Raw genomic sequence first — 16,130 nt, forward strand, 5'->3', positions numbered from 1 at the left:
CTAACGCCTAAAGCCTGATGATATTTAACAAAGCGATGCCTCTGCTACTGGTTTATATGACTGGAGGCATGAAAGTCCTCCAGCTGTAACATGAGTCCCATACTTTATTTATTCATTAATCATCATCTTTTAAATTCAGTGTCTACAAACTGAAACCAAAGTTACAACCAGCAAATGTTTGATCTTAATTATGCATGAATATAGGTACCATGCAGAAACTATAAGAGGAAAATGGCTCCAGCCGCCAAAGGGAAAGCTAATGCTAAGCTCAGGCTAACAGTCAGTGAAGGTTCAAGATGTTTGATCTGGAAAAATTAAATATAAAAATGGTTCCTGAATATCTTTTCTGCACAATTAAATGACCAATTATTGCAGCTGTAATTCAGTCGAAACATTTTAGAGAGAAATCCCCGTATCTTTCACCAGTGAGCTAACGTTAGCATGCTAGCTGCTAATAGGGCTAACACCAGACAGAAAGAGACTGTTGTTAACATGAGACTTTATTGATAAGGGCTACATGTTTTGTATTGATTGATGAAGACCAGGTCAGAGGATCCACTGCAGGTGGGTGGGGGGGTGGAGGGTGGGCAGGTTTACTCGTACAGGAAGGTCTGGGCGCAGGGGGTGTAGGACACAAACTCCTCGGGCTTGAACCACAGGTCAACCTCCATCTTGGCGTTCTCCAGGGTGTCGCTGCCGTGGATGATGTTCCTGAGGAGAGGGAAGTGATCAATGACCGGCCAGCCAATGGGACGCCAACATGAGCCAACATGCCGGGACTTTTTCCTCCTGGTTTGTTGTCATATTATTGAGTTAATGTGCCCCTCTTTAAATGAAAACATATCCCAGCTCTCCTCTGAAATAACCGATCTGACCCATTCGTCTCTTTTTCTGTTAAACTCGGACGTTTTGGACACACGTCGGCTTCGCTCACCTGCCGATGTTGATGCACAGGTCTCCACGGATGCTGCCGGGCTTGGAGTCAGCTGGGTTGGTCTCACCCAGCATCAGCCTGGCCATCTTCACAATGTTCTGACCCTCCCAAACCTGAAACACACCGACACAGCCGTCACCTGGGGACACTACAGCAAAGACTCAGGAGCCTGGAGCCTGAACATCCAGAAACTTTACTCTGGTTTGGCACCAGGAACATGCTGAGACTTAAAGGCCGCTGAATGCCAGCGGATATGGGCCAAACTTACGGAAAAAAACCCAGAGAGATGAGGGCTCGATCAGTAGATATCTGATTTCTTCTTTGTTTCACTATTAAAAATGTTATGAAAACCCCTGAAAACACCCTTTAATTCTGACCTGTACACAACATGATGTCAGTCCTGCGCTGTGTTCCAAACCGCATACTTCTCCTACTACTCCTACTAACGTTTTGAGTTAGTATGCGAGTTTGAGTAAGCAGAAGTTGCCGGATGCATACTAGATTCTCTGAAATGTTGGGTATGCATCATGAGGTTACTACTCATACTCAAACTAGCCAAGATGCAACGTAACGTGACGTCGCCGATCGTCATTTCCTGTCAAAACGGCAGTTTCAAGCTAGCTACAACGAGGGTTGGTTCACTTCCTGTTTTCAAAACAAAAGCACCAATTGTATCCTAATGGCTTTCCCTGTGATAAAAGGCAACGGGTATTTTATTTTGTGAAAATAACAGGAAGTGCGTTGCTCAATGCGGCTAGCTTTAGTAGCGCCGAATTCATGGGAACAAAATTGGAAACAGCTGGTATTTTGTCAGGTTTTCAACACGTTGGGGATCTAAACGACTACTTTCTCTCCTGAAAATGTTTCAAATGTTGCTAAAGTTTACAGAGTTTGGGCAGGAGAGAGATGCATTGTGGGTAAACGCTCTGCATACTGTCCTCTCTGTCCTCCTCGGCTGAAAAGTCGCCTGTTGTCACGGCGGAGGTGTGAGCAGAGATAAAAACAGAAAGCTATCTGAGCGACGTGACCTGCATGTGTTTGTTTACATGTGTTTACATGTGTTTGTGTGAGCGTTACCATGGCGAACATGGGTCCAGAGGACATGTATTTGCAGAGTCCGGCGTAGAAAGGCATGTCCTTCAGGTCCAGGTAGTGCTTCTTCATCATGTCCTCAGAGGCCTGAACACAGGAGGGAGAGAGAGAAAGGGCCCTGATCAACTTTATAGACCAGCAGAATGATCCTGATCAACTTTATTGATCAGCAGAATGATCCTGATCAACTTTATAGACCAGCAGAATGATCCTGATCAACTTTATAGATCAGCAGAAATGATCATCAATTAAAATAACGTCTCAGTTTAATTTAAAAGACTAATTTAGATCGGGAGTCCCTTTAACGTTTTCATGTATTTCTTTATTTGGTGAATGAAGGATTGATTAATCGCCCTCTAACCGCTCTCTGCGGAAGAAATACGGACTGTGAACAACTTCAAGGTGGAAAATCTGTTCTTGCATTACGAGGCTGCGCCTGTCCAACTGCTAAAGGAGACTTTGGCGGTAAAGAAGTAATCACACGGAGACATATTCTGAGTTTAAAACGGCTAAAGTTGTGGAAGACGGTGTTCCTGTAGCTCCTGCCTCGGCCTGCAGGGGGCAGACCTGAGGGGAAGCCATGTAATGTGATGCTGGAATGATTCTGGCATGAAGCTGTCAACAGCCGCAGATCCTCCAGCTTCTCAGCTGTCGTCTCCTCTAACCCAACAGCTGCTGCTGCGTGAAACAATGCCGACCTCAGAGGTCAAAGAAACCTGCTCAAAGCCTTCAGAATGAACAGCGCAGGAGCTGGAACTCAGACCAAAGCCAATCAAACCGGTTTCAACCGGTCAGGCGTATTTTCGGGTCTTTTGATCAGACACCAGAGGGCGTTTCTGTGATTTAACAGCTGGTGTTATGGTGCTCGTTGTGCTCTGAGTGAGAGCAGCGCCCCCTGCTGCTGAGCACGGGCACTGTGGACACACCTGAGACCCCCTGCTGTGACTCACCTGCAGACACACCTGAGACCCCCTGCTGTGACTCACCTGCAGACACACCTGAGACCCCCTGCTGTGACTCACCTGCAGGAACTTGGCCGCCACCAGCTTGAAGCCTTTGTGCTCGAAGCGCTTGATGATCTCGCCACACAGTCCTCTCTGGACGCCGTCGGGCTTCACAGCGATGAAGGTACGCTCCATGTCTGCTGAGGAGGCTAAAGGAGACGGGCGTTCATTAACCGCTGCACAAACTGCTCAGCAGACATGTTCCAGTTCAGAGATTTAGACAGAAAAACTCTAAAACATTCAAATAAGCAACATTTCCCAAACAATCTGACCAATATGTGGTCCTTTTTTACCAGTATGAGCCTCAAAAAACACCATTAAAATATCTTTAATGGAACCATAAACCAACAGAAATGTGATATATCCACACCCATAATCAAAGAAATTAAAAGTTTAATTCATGCTGGAGAAAAAGCTCAAAAATAATTAAAGATTTCAAGTTTAAAAGCCAAAAAAATTCTGATTTTAAATAATAAAATTCTGACCAACAAAAAATTTGGAAACTTTTAAACTTGATTTTTGGAAAAGTTACTTTTTCTAATTTCATCAAACAGCAGCTCTAATTCTGTAAAAATAACTCAGAACAAAGTGAAAAACTATTGAGTGATATAGTTTTTTTTGTGTTTTCTCAGTTTTATTTGGTGACTTTGGGTCAGATTTCCTCCTGTTCATCTGCTGGAGATAGTTCTTTAGGCCTGACACTTCTTCTTCTGTCCTCCACTTGTCCAGTTTCCTCAAATGTTTTAAGGACACACTGCACACCATGCTGAGATATGCCAAGTTTTCAGCTAACAGCTCTTTGGGAATCACCGTGTTGCTGCAGAAAAGCTGCGACGCGTCATCGTGTTGGAGCTGAACTGGTTCCACCTGATCTCAGGTCGGTCAGGGAGGAACTTCTGGAGTCTGAGCTGATCGGGTATCATCTCTGCGTCCTGAGTTTGCTTTAAATGAGATGAAATGTCTCCTGAGCAGAAACCCGAGCTCCTCTCTGGATGCCTCCTCTTCCTCACAGAAACCCGACAGCTGTTTCTGGACAAAGCTCCGGCTGCTCTGCTGCTAATTTTACTGCTGGAATCTGACGGCAGCTGAGGGAGCAGCGGGCCAGAGCTCCCGCTGTCACCTCGGGTTTCAGTATTATTAGGCTGCAGGTTCCTGCTGATTTATCAGCCTCCTGTTCTAGCGTCTTCTGCTCAGAGGCGGAGCCACAGAGGCGGAGCCACAGAGGCGGAGCCACAGAGGCGGAGCCACAGAGGCGGAGCCACAGAGGCGGAGCCACAGGGGCGGAGCCACAGGGGCGGAGCCACAGAGGCGGAGCCACCAGCCGACGTAGTTCGGACACATTTAGCATCACTTTGTCTCCATCTTTTATGTTTCTGTCTACTTTTTAATTAAATTCAATTCAGTTTTATTTATATAGTGCAAATACAACAAATGTCATCTCAAGGCACTTAGATAATTCAAGCCAATTGGAATTCAATTCATTGTAATCATAATTTTTTACTCCTTTAATGACTCCTGTGCAGGGAGGAGGCAGATTTTAAACCAGTTTTTAATGAATCTGCAGCTTTCCCAACACTGAAGTGACTGAACTCACTTTTTAAAGCTGCACATGTTCAGTTAGGCAGCGACAGCTGACTCTGCAGCTGACTGGGCGGGTGGAGGTTGGGTGGAGGCCGGACAGCTGCAACATGTGGAGCTCCAACATGTCTCAGAGCAAAGCAGCATTTTCTCATCGTGTTTCCAGAAGAATTTAAAGACTTTTTCCCTGTTTCTGCCTCATTTATGGTGCGTTTTCTCTTTGAAACAAAGACTTTTATCTTTGTCCCAAACAGACGAGACAAAGTGAGCGAGTCTGTTCTGTTGCAGGAAAACTGCTAGCTGAAGAATCTCTGGAGTTTAACTCAAGATTTGAATGCAAATTAAACCCGAACAGGAAAACGTTTGTTTCTGTTTGAAAACTTTTCGGCAGGTTTACATCAAACAGGCAACAACACGCAGAGCAGAGTCCTGCTGCCTGAAAGGAAACTGTAAATCAGAGCGGATTCTGTGTATGTGCATGTGATATTTACCCTGTAAATCTGTGCATGTGCATGTGCATGTGAGCATGCATGTGTGTGTGCATGTGATATTTACCCTGTAAATCTGTGCATGTGCATGTGCATGTGTGTGTGCATGTGATACCTACCTTGGCTTTGGGGCTGGAGGAGAACTCGTGAAGATGACTTGCCAGCGGCTGCAACACCGAGGTCGAACCCGGCCGGAGGAGCTGTATTTAAAGGCTCCACCGGGGGCGGCGGGGGGGCCAGAATGTGCATGTGTGTGCCAGCTGCTGACAGACCTGTTGTGCATGTGTGTGCGTGCATGTGTGTGTGAGCTGCTGACAGACCCGTTGTGCATGTGTGTGTTACTGAGGTCAGTTTTACAACTTCTTCGTGTCTCAAACTGGAAAACTGAGATAATAAAAGTCAGAAATACACAAATAAAACCTTCAAATTCTTCAAAAATTATGTTAAAAGTTTGCAGGAAACCATTTTAACATGAAAATCACCCAAACTTCCCTTTAGAAGCTTGATAAAAAACTTTTAAATACTTCCTCATTTTGCATTAAAAACATATATTTTAAGGCCTTTAAATCATCCAGAAACTGTAACCGAACTTTGACCAAATGGTCGTTCCCCTCTCACTTCTTATTCCACCTCGTGTTTAACCGGTTCCTCAGGCTGAGGATTCTCCTCAGAATCTGTTTAACTCGACTGTTCTTCCAGCTTTCTGTTGGAAATAAAACTGTAGTGTTGGTGAGCTTTGGATTTCTGACCCGAACCCGACTTAGTAAATCCCATCCTGCTGATGTCAGCGTTTATTTCAGCTGGAGCGCAGCACACATGGACATCAGTCCCAGTTCTGACTTTAGAGAAAACATACCTCCGGTTTACTTTAAGTTAGTCCAGTGAACGAGTTAGCTGCACAGAACTCAACTTCTCTAATAAGCTAAGCTAAACTGGAGGTGCAGTTCCACATGTGTCCTCCAGAATCCCCCTGGTGACAGATTTATATTAAAAGCCACAGTTTTCCTATCAGTGCGTCTTTGTGAAGATGAACTCAGCTGGCGGTAAATATATATAATAATATATATTATTATATATATAAATAAAATCCCAAACCCAAAAACCTCAGATAAATCAGCGTTAAAGCAGCTTAAAGACGGTGCCTGAAAAGCGAATTCAGCTGAATTACATGAAGCCGGATCTCCCACAGGAGGTCAGAGGCAGCAGGAAGGAGTTAATCACTGCTGCTGGGCAGGAGTACTGGGACCAGGACCAGAACTGGTCCGGTTAGAGGAACCGGTCCAGTTAATCCCCGTTTCCACTATGCAGTCCGGTACGGGTCGGATCAGAACAGTTCCCTTATTTCAATGTTTCCACTTCCACCAAAGCGTTCCGGTCCCATGGTACCCGTTACCATGGAACCCGTTACCATGTCTGTAACCCTTCTGCTTGGGGTACCGAGCACACAGGGCCGGTTCCCTTGGGGAGAAGCCAAAGCACACTTGGGAATTATCGTTGCCTTTCAGGATGCAACAACAATAATAACTAGAAAATTTCTGAAGAAATTTTGATGGGTGCCAATCTACTGCCCGTCCAATCAACAAACCCTTTAGTTCAGTTAAAGTTGAGAGTCTCCTGTCACATATAAACTTTGAATGAGGTCTGTGTGATGTCGTATGGCTGAGTTATGAGGCCTCCAAAATAGGGCATTTTTTGGTATTTTTGGCTCGTTAAATGCTTTTCAATCGATTTTCCCATTGAATTTTGGGCCTCTGCGAGACCCAAAATTCATAAGACAGGTGTTCTGAAGACAGTTTCTAGATGTTAGAGAAGTTTGAGCGTGTTAATTGTGTTATTAATCTGGTGTCTGAGTGCTTGCTGTAGATTTCCCTGTGTTTGTTTCTCTGTGAGAAATATCAGCTTTGGGTCCTCACTGTTAAAAGTCTTCACAGTGTGAGAAATTTCTGAAGAAATTTTTTGAAAAAGGTCTCTGCGAGACCCAAAATTCCTAAGACAGGTATGATGAACACAGTTATGTTATTTTCATCAAGGTCCTGTTTAAAATACAGCTTTAATGGCATTTTCAAAATGGCCTCATTTTGTTCTTTTCAATCAATTTTCCCATTCCATTTTGCGCTTCTGCCAGTCCCTAAATGGGGGAGACATTTATGTCATTTTTATCGAGGTCCTGTGTAAAATACAGTTTTTATGCCATTTAAAATATACCTAAGTGCTTGATATTAAGTGTTTTTCAATGCATTTTCCCATTGCATTGTGGGTATTTGGATAAGGCATGTGCAAGGCCCAAAATGGCTACACTTTGGCTTTTTCCTCCTAAGCAGTCTCTGTCTCAGCCCATAGAAGGCTGTTAAGCTTGTTGCTAGGAGACAGCTCGTCAGCATGCGAGCAGCTGCTCCAACTGACAGAGACTATTACCTGTTTAAAATGGACTATTTCTGACTTTCGCCTACTTTCTCGAACAAACGGTCACAGCTCGAAAAGTAAATGTCGTATCTGAATAATGTTTGTACCGTGAGCGCCCCAAGGGACGGCAGAATCCAGCGGTGTAATTTTCATTCGGCTACCATATAAGGCTCGTTTTTTATGGCAGTTTTAAAATAATTTTTACACATTGATTTTATCATTTTAGCCATTTATAATGGAGGAAATGTCAGTTGGAGGGATGACCCTCTGCGCTCAGAGGCAATTTGTGATAAATCTGTGTGGCAGAGGTCAATGAGTGTGACATTGTGTGAAAGAGGACAAAAATACCTACGTTTTGTGATAAAATTTGTCCAGATCGGCCAGATATTTCGGACATGAGAGAGATTTGTTTGACGAATCGGTGCAGAATGAAATTCAGAGTGAGCAGTAGAGTGGGAGAGACGCAGGACCTGACACTTTGTCTTCCTGAAACGTAAACTGCCGTTGTGTCAAAGCTGTATAAGATATATCCAAACCCTTCGATTCAGTTAAAGCTGAGAGTCTACTGTCACATATAAATTTTGAATGAGGTCTGTGCTATGCTGTATGGCTGAGTTATAAGGCCTCTGAAAAAGGCCATTTTCAAGCTCGTTTAGGCCCAAAATGGCCATTTTTAAAAATTTTCCATGCGTTTTCCCATCCGCATTTTTCTGACATTTTCCCATTTAGCCGGAATTCCTTTTGACTAATGAGAGCCAAACGAAATAGCACACCATTCCTGATCGATACGCACGCAGCGGTGTGCTTTTTATGTCGGTCGGAGTATCGCTGCCAGACTAGTAGCGCGCCAAACTTTAGGGCGGAAACGGAAGAATAAGAGTCTGGCACAGGAGTAAGATGTGTGTGTAATGCCTTCGGCATTGGCACCCATAATGATAGATCGGTTTTATTTAGCGCTTTTCATAATACTCAAAGCCACTTCCAGTGAATGAAACAACAGCAAATTCCCTAAAGTTCTGCCAACCTCGATACGAAGTGACCCGTACCGTACCGATACGAAGTGACCCGTACCGTACTGACAGTGGAAACAAGGCTTTAGAGGAACCGGTCCAGCCGGATCTGTAGCTCAGCGAGTAAACAGTCAAACTTTCCTACAGAAAACCCAGAAACTCAAACTTCCTCCTTTAAATATAACTGAAAACTAAAGTCATGTGACCCAGTGACTTTCCGCAGCCCCACAATGCACTGCTTCAAGACCACAATGCACTGCTTCGAGTCAGCGCTGCGTAAAGCCGAACAGAACCGATCCTCAGCCTGAATCTGAACGTGTGAACCGATGCAGAAAGCAGAAAACTGGAGCCTTCCCATTGGTTCTCGCAGCAGTGCATTCTGGGACTTGTAGTCCCACAAGTCAGAAAGCAGCAGAACCTCTGTGATAAACCGAGGCTGAATTTGGAGACTTCAAAGATAGAAAGACGATCTGAGTGTGGCCGACAGCAACAAAGGAACGTTTTTAGCTTCGGGGGAAGCAGAATCTGAATATCTTTCCTTTTAGTGGCGCTGACCCCCCCGTGAGGTGAGGCGCTGACCCCCCCGTGAGGTGAGGCGAGGTGAGGCGAGGTGAGGCGAGGGATATATAACAGACCAAAAGCAGCAGCTCAGTCATGGCTGAGCAAGTCATTCTCTGGAGCTCCAACCTTCACCCTTCCCCCAGATTTGACCCTAAATATAAACCTAGTCCTTATCAGGGATGGAAAGCAGCTTCCTCTCAGAGGGGGGGGTCCCATCAGCCATCACACAGCCCTGATCACGCACACCTCACACTGATCCTGTTCCCTGCAGCCATCACACATCACCGCTCTGCTTTCAGCGACCTGGTTTCACTCGGCTGCTGATTCATCGAATGTTTCCGACAGTTCTGAGCAGCTTCAAGAACCGATAAGAGATCAGGTGTTGGAACGGCCTCCGATGATCACATGATACATGACACTGTCATTATTTACTCAAGAAAAACACAGAAACAGCGAGTTAAAAACTAAGTGAACCCATAATGCTGCTCTGCAGCGTTCAGGTGTGTGTGAACACGATGCCAAGGAGGAAAGACACCAGCAACGACAACAGGTTTAACCCTTCCTGTTGTCTTGCAGGTCAAAAGTGACCCACCACCATGTTTAGCTGTAGAAAAAATACCTTAAACTATCTTTTTCCAACTTGAAATGTTATGACTTTTCCTAAAGGGACCCCATCATTAGAAAAAGTCATACTTTATTTTCGTTTATGTTTCCATGTGGGCTGTACACCACTAGGGTACAAAGATTGTCTTATGGGTCATTTTTGACCCGTGAATTATAAAAACATTTAAACACCAGAAAAAAGTTCACTGTTTTTTTCCCTTTCAATATAATTCATTCAGAAGTAATTACTTCACATTTATATAATAGCAATAATAAACCTTTATTATGTAAAAGAAAACTCTTGGTCCAACTGACCAAAAAAAATTGTGTAACAAAAAATAGATGATCAAAAATGTATTGAATTGAGTTGAATAGATAAATAACAGGTGGTTTCATCATACAAAATAGATTTTGGATTTAAAATTCAAATAAGTTGCTTTATTTTGGGGCTTTGGTAGGGCGGCTCATTTCTGACCCGTAGGACAAAGGGAGTAAACACAATGTTAAGGCCGCACAAAGGGTTAAAGGACATTTCCAAACTATCTGGAGTCCATCGTTCTACAGAGAGAAAGATTCTTCACAAGTGGGAAACATTCAGGACGGCTGTCAATCTGCCCAGGAGTGGATGTCCCAGCAAGGTCACCCCAAGGTCAGAAACCCAAGAGCTACATCTCAGACTCTGCAGGCCTCAGTTAGCATGTTAAAGGTTAAAGGTCACCCCAAGGTCAGAAACCCAAGAGCTACATCTCAGACTCTGCAGGCCTCAGTTAGCATGTTAAAGGTTAAAGGTCACCCCAAGGTCAAAAACCCAAGAGCTACATCTCAGACTCTGCAGGCCTCAGTTAGCATGTTAAAGGTTAAAGGTCACCCCAAGGTCAGAAACCCAAGAGCTACATCTCAGACTCTGCAGGCCTCAGTTAGCATGTTAAAGGTTAAAGGTCACCCCAAGGTCAGAAACCCAAGAGCTACATCTCAGACTCTGCGGGCCTCAGTTAGCATGTTAAAGGTTAAAGGTCACCCCAAGGTCAGAAACCCAAGAGCTACATCTCAGACTCTGCAGGCCTCAGTTAGCATGTTAAAGGTTAAAGGTCACCCCGAGGTCAGAAACCCAAGAGCTACATCTCAGACTCTGCAGGCCTCAGTTAGCGTGTCAAAGGTTAAAGGTCACCCCGAGGTCAGAAACCCAAGAGCTACGTCTCAGGCTCTGCAGGCCTCAGTTAGCATGTTAAAGGTTAAAGGTCACCCCAAGGTCAGAAACCCAAGAGCTACATCTGGGCTGGTTCTGCAGCCACAGCACCTGGGCACCTTGCAGCCATTGAGTCCACCATGAACTCCTCTGGATACCAAAGTGTTCTAGAGTCAGATGTGAGGCCGTCTGTTCGACAGCTAAAGCTGGGCTGAAACTGGCTCATCAACAGGACATTGGGCCTCATGCAACAACCGTCCGTACGCACAGATTTGTTCTTAAGTCGTGCGTTTGAGTGATTTAAGAGAACATTCACCAATCTGTTCATATTTTACGTTTTCTTTCAGGTACGAACAGAATTTAGTGATCCAGACCTGTCGTAGGAGTTTCCTGAAACAGTCCGCTGTTATTCCAATCAAGTTTGCTTGACTAATGGATTGTATATTTAACTAGAACATTTCTGAAGAAATTTAGAAGGGGCCTGCCAAAGTGTGCGTATCGGTCAACCAATCACGGCTGCTCAGGAATGGTTCGCAAGGCCTAAAGAAGAAGCATTCAAGCCTAAACGGCATCAAAGGATGACATGGATGCTTCTTCTTAAAGCGGCTAACTGTCCCTTTAAAGCGGCGAACTGTCCCTTTAAAGAGGCGAACTGTCCCTTTAAAGCGGCGAACTGTCCCTTTAACTCATTGGCTGCCAGCCATTTTCAGTTTAGAGCCACCCATACTGCCAAGTGTTTTTCAGTATTTTGACTGATTTTCCAAGACCCACAGAAAAGTGTGTCTTATGACTATGTACCAGGGGCGTAGCACCAAATTTGGGGCCCCAGGAACAACCACTACTATCCATATTTGAACCAACATCGACCCTATGTTAGGCTTTTGGGACACTTGTATAGGCTAATAGTTATTATGAAAATAAATACATTTAAGACAAATATGGCTTCTATTTCACAATTATGTGGTAGCCAACAAAATGAGAGATTATTTTTTAATTATTTGACTTCGGCTGCTATCAGGGCCGTAGCCAGGATTTAGGAATAGGCGAGGTCCATGATGCTCGCGCTGCGAAATTTTTACAATATATATATATATTTTAAATTATATAGTTTTTAATATATAGCAGTGTTGCACATTGGGGCTAGTAGCAAAATAAACCATTATAATGTAACAAGAACCCATAGCTAAAAAGAACCTGATTATTTCCCAATGCAAGCATACAAATGTTTGGTACAAGCAAAGGCCATTTGGCCAGGCATAGAGTAAGGCTAACTAACCAATATAAAAAATAGAGTTAAATATAGATGGATAGATGCATTTTGTAGGCTATAGCTGTTGTTAAACAACCTATAAAGATTTATGGGCTATATTGAATTCATTACTAAATTAGATGTGAAAAATTGTCTCCAGCCTACATAAATGTGCATTGCTATAACAAGGTGCTGTCTTCTTTATTCACGAACCATACATGACATCGATATAACAATCATATCATTCTAAAGAGCTCGAGCTGAGCTTTCCGTCAGTATATAGCAATCGCCGCTGCACTGCAGAGTGGAAATCGTTCGTCAAATTCGTCTAATTTTTCTATTACTGACTGGTATGCAGCTACTTTGTTGACGGTACTTTTCTCACCGACTACGGAGCGCACACACGTGTTATACACACCGTTGGAAAGGGCAGAAACAGACCTTTCAAATGGTACCACGCAGTCACACATTCACGAAAGTGATGTCAACACAAACGTCAATTGAAACGTGTATGCGAAAACCAAGATTAAAAAAAATAATAATAAAAAATCCCTGAAAATTACCGAGGTCCAGACCTCACTTTCCTCATAGCTGGCTACGGCCATGGCTGGTATCAGAGTGGTATGCAACGGAATGTGAATGGGATAATCAGTTACTGTAGGCTGTAATTTTGAAATTTGGGCTCACCTTTCTTGGGAAAGAAATCAGTAAGCAGTTGCTTTCCTTCATTTTGTCTCTCTTGCCTTTCTTTTCTTTTCTGAAAGCCTGATTTTTTTTTTTTGGATGACATCTTTCATGTGCCGGCTGCTGCGTTTAATGCCTAATAATGAAGTGAGTGAAATTTATGGCGCATGTACAATCAATGCGCACTGATAATGGGGGTGTCTGATATAGATTATAGCCTATTTGCAGGCTGGGATGTACATTTCAACAGATGTATTTCCAGAGAACATTGGATTTTTATAAATTACCAACATTTGATATTATTTAAAAAATTATTTTTAAAAAACGAAAGAAGAAGAAAATTTCCCTTAGGGCCCCCCTGTAGGCTGGACCCTGTGAATCAGTCTGACTTTTCCCCCCTGTTCGACGCCGCTGCTATGTACACACCGAAATTACCAAAAGAAAGAGTAGACTCTCTTCTTTGATCAGGAAAAAAAAGTTTGTTTCTACCATTTTCAGTCTTTTAGTAATAGACAGTAAAACATAGGTTGGTTTCACCAAAAAAAGCTGTTTGACCCAAAAAATGGAGAAAACGAGCTCTTTTTTTTGTGCATAGCGGCACTGCTGCCACCTAGCGGGTAATTTTGCCAGTATATTCTCTGTTTAGTGTTTAGAAGCCTAAGATTTAGTGACGAACTCCGCTAGATTGTCCCCCAGCCCGCTCCGTTAAAAAACGCAATTGACGTCTATAGACGTCTTTGGCAGTGAACGTTTTTTTTTTAAATTGACGTCAATGGCACCGAAAGAGTTAAAGAGGCGAACTGTCCCTTTAAAGCGGCGAACTGTCCCTTTAAATCGGCGAATTGTCCCTTTAAAGAGACGAACTGTCCCTTTAAAGAGGCGAACTGTCCCTTTAAAGAGGCAAACTGTCCCTTTAAATCGGCGAACTGTCCCTTTAAAGTGGCGAACTTTCCCTTTAAAGAGGCGAACTGTCCCTTTAAAGAGGCGAACTGTCCCTTTAAAGAGGCGAACTGTCCCTTTAAAGCGGCGAACTGTCCCTTTAAAGCGGCCAACTGTCCCTTTAAATCGGCAAAGGACTGGCTGGGCCACTAATAGTCTTGTTTCTATGGTAACATTTAACTGACAGTTAAGCTGCCCCAGCTGCTGCTACACTAATTATATGAGACTCAGGCTTCTCAGAGCCAAAAACACCTCTACGAACAGATGCTTCCCATTCGGAAACCGTAAGAGGTACGGAAAAGATTCTCGCAGAATGAGCGAGGGACGCCTTTGGACTTCAATATTCCCGCGTTTCAGATCTGTAGCACATTCACAGTGAAAGCACGGATGAGAGAAAGGAGCGCTGCAGGAGCTGCTGAGATTCTGAGAATTGGATGAATTAAAATGGGGATTTGAGGTCTTTGAGCCCCGACATCACTTTGCTCTGAGGGGCTCTGAGAGCAAACGGTCAGCCCTAGATGAAATATGAAAACATTTTATGAATCCCAGCATGCGTGCCTATATTATGACAGTACATAATGGCATTGGAGCGATATTTGTAGGCGTGAGGGCGATTCGAAGATGAATCTGAGGTCAGAACTCTTGCTCTTCCCACACTCTAATGAAATGGCAGTTGTGCTCTAAAAATTCAAATTTTGCAGATTTTGGCCAAAACTTTGGGTCGCTTGGAGGCATGCTGTGGGAAATCCGTAGCAGGTATCGACATGGCGTCTTCACTTCTGAACACAGCACGGACGTATCTACAAACTGACATTTGAATGGCGTTTCTAGGTTAATGCATGATGACACAGTAACTGCTCAAAATTTAGGGTTTTTTATGATTTTTCCAGGTCGTCCCCCTGTTTATTCCTAGGGGGGCTTTGGGGGGCTGTTTTCTGCTTATTACGTCGCCATGGTAACTCCAATCTTCAATAAAAGTATTAGCCCGCGAAAACTCATCGAGCCGGTCGTTTTGATATATATAGTGTTGGGATGTGCGGGCCCATAAATGTGGACGGAAGAATAAATATACCTATAAATAAATAAAGAGACACGTTTTCAATGTTAAATCCCATAGACTTTTGCCAACGGAATAGTAATAGGTGCCTTGCCATGCATTTGCATGGAGGCTCTCCTATGCAATGCTATGGCAGGCCCCAATTAAAAAAAACATTAAAAATAATTATTAATTAATTAATTTAAAAGTGAAGAGTGCAGATAAAATACTTTCAGGTGTCATATGCACAGCTAAATAGATCTGTTTTCAAAATAGCAGAACTATTTTTATGAATTGATTTCTGGTTTGTTTTAGCAACCAAAACAAACTCCAGACTCAAAACACTCACGTGAACGCCCCCACATTTTGTTTCCAGCAGGGCAACATTTTTCCTGGTGACTTGGCTGTGGTCTAAGAACATGCTAACCTGAAAAATAAGTATTTAGAAAACACAACACAGGGTGTTTACTACGAGGAAGTTTGTTGTTCAGACATGCTCGCCCCCAGGCTTTAAAGTCTCAGCTGTGGTTTTGTGTGTGTACTTACCGATATTATTTCAATCTGAAGACAGAAGAATGTCAACAAAGTTTGTTACGCAGGGACAGTTTAAACTTTGTTTCCCCAGAAACCAGCAGAACCAGCAGAACCAGAGTCCCTCTCTGCTGGTTCCCTGGATGAATCACCTCTAATTAGGGACCGAGCTGTGAAACTGCAAGGATTGAAGTATTGAAGGAGTGAAACTCTAAGGATTATTATTGTTTCTTTCTTTCTTCTTCTTATTCTTTGCAAAAGGTGCTCGAAAACTTATGAAATTTTGCGAGCACCACCTGCCAGTTGACGACATGAAAGAATCTAAACTTTATATTTTTGGGAGTCGCTCATTGACTCTGTAGCGCCCCCTACGATGCTTAAAAATGGTCCCCGCATTGGGGTTAGTTTCGCGTGGGACAACGAAATTTGGTACACTCATTCATCATGCCCAGACGCACAAAAAAGTCTGGGGTCGCCATGGTCCCACGTCCACAGGAAGACGGCCATTTTGGATGGAAGGTGCATTTTGGTGCCATTTTTGACCGATTCCACGCCTTGCATTTAATCGAACTGCTCCTACAGATTTAATCCCAACGTACGCACATCCAACGTACGCACACCCAACGTACGCACACCCAACGTACGCACACCCAACGTACGCACACCCAACGTACGCACATCCAACGTACGCACATCCCAACGTACGCACATCCAACGTACGCACATCCAACGTACGCACATCCAACGTACGCACATCCCAACGTACGCACATCCCAACGTACGCACATCCAACGTACTCACATCCCAACGTACGCACATCCCAACGTACGCA

General features: G+C 43.8%; 1 protein-coding gene across 1 annotated transcript; it reads right to left on the reverse strand.

The window, feature by feature from the left end:
• Positions 1 to 482: 482 nt before the first annotated feature.
• LOC142371480 (nucleoside diphosphate kinase B-like) lies at positions 483 to 5,324 on the reverse strand. The gene is made up of 5 exons (XM_075454153.1): positions 5,216 to 5,324; positions 3,049 to 3,179; positions 2,012 to 2,113; positions 935 to 1,047; positions 483 to 711 (listed from the first exon to the last, which is right to left on the reverse strand). Exons 2-5 carry the CDS (start codon positions 3,163 to 3,165, stop codon positions 594 to 596), a joined length of 450 nt encoding a protein of 149 aa, XP_075310268.1. The 5' UTR covers positions 3,166 to 3,179; positions 5,216 to 5,324; the 3' UTR covers positions 483 to 593.
• Between the last annotated feature and the right edge of the window lie 10,806 nt (positions 5,325 to 16,130).

The sequence above is a fragment of the Odontesthes bonariensis genome, chromosome 21 (assembly GCF_027942865.1).
Source record: "Odontesthes bonariensis isolate fOdoBon6 chromosome 21, fOdoBon6.hap1, whole genome shotgun sequence".
NCBI lineage: Eukaryota > Metazoa > Chordata > Actinopteri > Atheriniformes > Atherinopsidae > Odontesthes > Odontesthes bonariensis.